This window comes from Oryzias latipes, chromosome 24 (assembly GCF_053564925.1).
Source record: "Oryzias latipes strain Hd-rR chromosome 24, Olatipes_Hd-rR_3.1".
Lineage (NCBI taxonomy): Eukaryota > Metazoa > Chordata > Actinopteri > Beloniformes > Adrianichthyidae > Oryzias > Oryzias latipes.
The window spans coordinates 20,335,354-20,341,387 of record NC_136260.1 but is presented as its reverse complement, the minus strand read 5'-3'; the positions used below and the strand labels follow the sequence as shown (position 1 = coordinate 20,341,387).

Here is a 6,034-nt window from a genome sequence, read left to right as displayed (position 1 = left end):
AAACGAAGAAGACGGAGAAGAGAGGAAGGTCAGTCAAATCAAACTATTAAGATCTAATAAACATGCCTTGTTTTATATCATGTGCATGTTTCAGTAAAAAAACAAAACAAAACATGCCGCATTCTTCACTGCACCCATGTTTAAGAATGGCTTCCAACACACAGCTACTATCAAGCCATGTTTCCTCTGTAATGCACTCTACAAAATCTAGTAAAACTCTTTTGAGCAACACAAAAAAATGAAATGACCCCCCCCCATGCAAAATAAATAGTGTAAAAAAAAAAAGCGCCACCAGTGAGACAAAAGCACACACACCACTGCCCCATGCAGTGAGCGTTACCCCTGCCTGAGGTCGGTACGCTCCCCTGGAACAACCCCCTGTGCGGGAAGTGCCCCCCCATCTCTGGTGCACAGCTTCTATTGGAACACGCTCCACAGGCCGCCGGGTTTCCCGCCTCTCATAACTCGGGCGGCGCTGATCGCAGCGTGAGCCCGCAAAGCCGGGGCGACAGGTGCAGCGGCCCTCTGGGTCACACCTCTGGGCGATTGAACCGCGAGGGCTGCAGCGGCAGGGCATACAACCAGGATGCTCTGCATCCCACCAGTAGCTGGGCTGGACCAATCAGGATTTAGAAGAGTGGAGATGAAGGGGCCAGTAGGAATAAAAAACCCCAAAGAAAGAAAATCGAACAGCATTCGCCATGTTTTAACTGATATGTCCTCATTTTCATAAAGAAAAAAAATTAATGAGAAGGTAAAGAGTAGAGTTGAATCTGTACTGTGATGTTTCTTTAGCAACATTTTCAAAATAACTTCCTTTTTCTTCAACTTACCTTGCATTTATCGCACTGTCGTCCCAACACGTCTTCTTTGCACGGGCACTGACCGCTCTCCTTGTTGCATACTTCAGACAGAGAGCCATTTATATGGCATTGGCAGGCTGTGTAGAGACATTTGAGTGTATACAATCAAAATTAATTACCAACATAGTAATTATGTAAGACAACAATAAAGAAATAGATAGAATGTTGCCAATCAAATTCTAAAAAGAGATAACATGAAGATTTGAATCTGAGTGAGATCATGAAGCAGCCGTACAGATTTGTGTGTTTAGCGCTGACCATCCCCGTGTCCACTGTGTCTGTCGAGCGGACATTTTCAGCTCTAAAGCGAATCAAAACCTACGCAGAAACATAACTGGACAGACTCGGCTCTCAGCACTGGCCTTGATGGAAAAGAAAATGACTTCTTGATGGAACTGAAGCGCCATAATCTACATGACCGGATGATAGAACTGTTTTTGAGGCCAGAGAGGAGGATGGATTTTGTCTTCAAATAATCCCATTTTTTGATGAGTGAAATGAAAAATATAATAAATAATATTCAAAATTGATGAGGTTGTTTTCAATGATTTGTGCTGGCTGTAGTTGTTTGCGCGAGATTTGTTGACTGAAGGCCCGGGTGTGTAATGCACGGTCCGCCACTGTAAGCAGCAAATATTGCCAATCTGTCAAACATTCTTTGTTTCGGATACTCAGCACAACTTTAGTCCTTCCCATGCTTTGTGATGTAACCTCCCTGAAAGTAATGAAGACACCTACATCTGTCAATCAACCTTTCTGATAAACAAATTAAAGCCTGAATATCACAGGTTCCATCTGGATACTAAGCGGATAGCAGAACATATGCGGAAGCGCACAGATGCCAACATACAGTTAGTTTCATTTGATATTAGTGGCACACATGGATCAGAGTCTGCGCTGCCTCCTGCTGTTTTCTACCATTAGATGTAATGGAATCGGAAGGGAGACAAGGGATAGTCCACAACAGATGTCCACACATGGACACACCCATGCAGTACGGCATACATGACCACCAACGCATAAACACTATCAAGCACATCCGTTTAAACACATCCTGTACATATATGCTTCTCTTCTTTTCTCGTCTCCTAGCAACACCTTTAGGCACCATCTGTACTCTGTTCAGTCAGTCACCACTATGTAAGAGTTGTCTTGGGACAAATGCTACTTAGATTTGCATTATAGTATTATTTCATTCAGTTTTATTTACCATTCTGACTTAAATAACATTGTATTGTGCATTTACCAATAATTTAGCCTGAATGCATTGTATCTGTACTAGTTTAGCCATTTAGCACAAGTTTAGTGCTAAATGGTAAAAAACGTAGTTGTTTAAAGCTATTTGATATAAAATAATAGCATAAAATTTTTATTTATTTACCAACTAATCCTGAACATAAGCCAAACATTAAATATTAAACATTAAATAAAAACTATGAACCTTCTAGGTTCAGAAATGTTGTTTTTCTGAATTAAGATAACTTTTCAACTCTAACTTTTCAACTTTTCTAACTTTTCAACTCTAAAAAGAAATCCACAAAAAACTGTGTGTGGATTTTATATGTATATATATATATATATATATATATATATATATATATATATATATATATATATATATATATATATATATATATATATATATATATATATAATTTATTTTTTTATTAAGATAGTATAAATTATATTGCATTAGGCAATTTGATAATGAACTAAAGATCAGAAAACATGATTATATACCATAGGTTTTAAAGTAAAGTTTGGATCATACTAATGAGATGGTGGTCCCAGAAATGCATGTATCAAATATGACAGAAATTGTTAAATAAAGTTGAAATAGTACATTAAAACATGTTTCCATCATTTGCTGCTCTGATGAAAACTTTTTTTTGTGTGATTTTAACCTTTCTATGATAAAATGAAGCTCAAAACTACAATTAGAAGCAGACAAAAAAATCGTATTTGTAATGTAGAATGTAAGCTTTTGCTCTGTTCTGATGCATCTACTTGCAGACGAATGGATTCATGTTTTTCTTTATTTTCCTCCTCTAACCATGCATCTGGTTTAAAACTGTACAACTGGATTGCTCAAATATTGCTTGTCATTTTTATAGTATTAGTAATGTTGGGTCAGGGGTGTGTGGGGCTGTAAGCTAGTGGGACAGCCTGTAAACAGAGCACTCTTAGAAATGGGAAGGGGAAGGGGGGCGGGGTTGTTTTACACCAACAGTCCAGCCCACAACTCTGAGACAAATTTCTAATCAACTAGAAAACAGCACAGGATTTTTGATTTTGGCTAAAAACTGCCATATCGTAACGAACGGGAACTGGGAACTCTTTGATAAAAGATGAATTGAGTCTGTCTTTTTTCACTAAAGCTACTTTGTTACCTATTTTATCAACGATAACACATTCTGAGGCCAAATAAGGGAACCTAGGGCACAAATCCATAATGTTTTACCAAGCAGCCTCATGTAAACATGAGACTAGGTCTTATAGGAAAAAGTTATTAGGGTAAAAGGTTTCCATGGAGCAAAGGAGCACAGCAGTCTTTAATGTGTTTTAGCGTCAGTCAAACAGTCGTCTGTCATTGATTAAGGCGTATTTTTTGACGGTGGGTGGGTGTGGCCGACTGTAACATTTTCAATTACACAAGTCCACTTCTGGACCTGATATAGGATCCCTGAAAGAAATTGGTTCTAATGTTCTGGACGATCTGTTTAAAAGAGATTCAGAGGCATAGTGGCATTGATTATTCCCGGTCTACATGGTCTCTCCTTCCTCCTACAGCTCGTTTTAGGTTGCTGAATGTAAAATGAATACCCAGCATGTGTTCTAAAGAGCTTTCTTGTTTTGAAATGGAGTTGAATGACTCTTGGAGATGTGTTGAGGTTTTTGTTCTTCCCCTTAAACTGTTTTTCTTTATTTCATTATGGAAGAGTTTCGCTTCCACAAATGGCTCTTGTAACAGTCGTTCCGCCTTCCAACCTTCTTGTAGTTCATCTGTTACATACGGTAATTTAGCATGTATCTTGTCTAAGTAACATCTTTTCTTCTTCTGATGCGGTTCAGTGGATCGATGTCTTTCTCCCTCCCAGCGAATAGCTTAATGTCGTCTGTTTAGAGAAGGTGGCCGATGACGGCTCTGTGTCACAAACACTGACAAATCTTAAGAGTAACCCGCGCAAATTTGTAGCAACTTTGAAGTAATGATGCCCCGTGCGAGGAACTGTCAAGAGTACTTCATGTTATTGAGTTTCCCCCTCAGACGGATGTCTTCGTGGTCAAGTTTGCTTGCAAAAATAAAACCATTTTTCCTTTGGAGGAGGAATTAAATGGAACCATTATTGGAGGGAGGGGGGTGTAAAATGGCCACAGCAAAAATGGCTTCAGATGGGATCTTTATAGTCTAATGGTGCACAAATGGACTCGGGCTGAACTCCCATGCCCTACTCAATAAAATTCATTAGGACTGGGAGTGATTGGGAGAGCAAGGCAAAACACAGAGAGACAGGGAGAGAGTTGTAGTCTTTTAATAATTCTTGGTGGTCTTTTGTCATTCCTACAGGATCAATAGCAGTCTTCCATCTCCCGGAGAGCAGCTGATCAGTACTGCAGGACAGCAATAGATCAGTCTGATTAATCAATAGCCATTTAGCTTGGTGGAGAGGGAAACAGCCACAGAACAATGCACTATTAAATACACATGAATACCCTCTGTCAGCCTGTCTACCTGCTTTTGTGCCACTTTGACAGTTTAATCTGCCTGTTTATCAGTCTCCCTGTCTGCTGCCCAGTGTAAGTCATCTCTTTTTTCTGTCTATCCAACGGTGCCACAGTTTTGAGCAGGTTTTGCAGCATCTTTTTGCAACTAGGGACCATCTGTCCATCCGTAGTCTCAGCTATCCGTTGTTCCCTTTTCACAAGTGGAGTTTTTTTTCTTCTCACTTTTAAGCACAACTGGAAATAATTGGGCTCATTCAACATCACACCTCATTCTGGCACAGCCGCTCGTCTCCACACACATCCATGCAAACACACATCCACACTCCAGATGCTAGGCTCTGTGTTTAATGTTTGGGCGGATAAATTAAACCTTCTGAGTATATTTATCCAAGTATCACAAGTAGACGTTGTGCTTCAGTGTAGCCTTGATTATTACCAACAAAAAATAACATCTGGATGGTAATTATTTGTTACAACATGTAAATATAGAGAAATATCTGTCAGACATACACAACAACCAAAAATATAAAGTTTTTTTTTTTCATTTGTTCTTTCCAACAGCCGAGCAAACAGATCAGAGCCGAAGACCTCTTGTGTTGGACAAATTTTACTGTTACAATAGGGAGTTATGAATCTTCTGACACGCAAGGTGTTTATTTGTATTAACTCCTTTTGTATTGAGGCTAAACTTTATTTTTACTACTAAAAAAATGAGAAAAGGAAAGAGTGGGATGTTAGAGAGACAAAGGATAGGGAAAAAAAGGGGGTTAAGGATGTTGAAGGAAGAACAAGAAGTAGGAGGAGGTAGAATCAAGAAGCAACATGTTATGATAATATTTCTAAATATTCTGTAAGACTTTAGCAAAGTGTTTATGTTTTAAGAGTGTTAATGTTTCAAGTGCACACATCAGTATTAGAAAACATTCAATTAAAATGTAATTTTGAATGATGGCTGTTTTTAATGCTGTTGGTTGTGCTAACATAGTGGTATCTTTACCAGATAACTGTGAACCATAAATACACTCAATCGATAACTTCTGATAGTTTGAAGTAAGAAGTAATAAGAAGAAGAAGCTTAAAGAGGGTGACGGTCATTAATTTGAAGTTGCTCCACCCACTTTTACTGCATTCTGACAAAGTGTGACAAAGTAAAGTGAGATTTGCTCAAGAAATCTGAAGCGCTCAATGAATGAAAATGAGCACCAACACATTACGTGTTAAAAGCATCGTTATATCCCTTGTGCTATCTTTTGGGGTCAAGTTGACCCCACCTTTACACTGACATGTTCTCCCTACCATGACAAAGGTGGTTAAAGGTGGAGAGGATTTCATGCAATCCATGGACACCAGTGAAGATCAAAAATCAATGAAAAAAATTTTAAGCGCACTGTCTTGTGGGTCCAGATGACCCCACTGCCAACATCAACGTTTGGAGTGGGGTCATC

The 6,034-nt window shown here is 38.9% G+C and overlaps 1 protein-coding gene across 6 annotated transcripts in view; it reads right to left on the bottom strand.

Moving 5' to 3' along the window:
* lama2 (laminin, alpha 2) overlaps positions 1-6,034 on the bottom strand; it is a 179,025-nt gene that overhangs the window by 57,719 nt on the left and 115,272 nt on the right. For 4 of the 6 annotated variants that reach the window (XM_078942947.1, XM_078942948.1, XM_078942949.1 and 1 more), the window contains exons 22-23: positions 834-940; positions 341-613 (exon numbers count right to left, since the gene is read on the bottom strand). In XM_078942947.1, the coding sequence (XP_078799073.1) occupies positions 341-613; positions 834-940 (380 nt within the window). The remainder of the gene's footprint in view (positions 1-340; positions 614-833; positions 941-6,034) is intronic. The other 2 variants (XM_078942951.1, XM_078942952.1) reach the window with 1 other exon arrangement.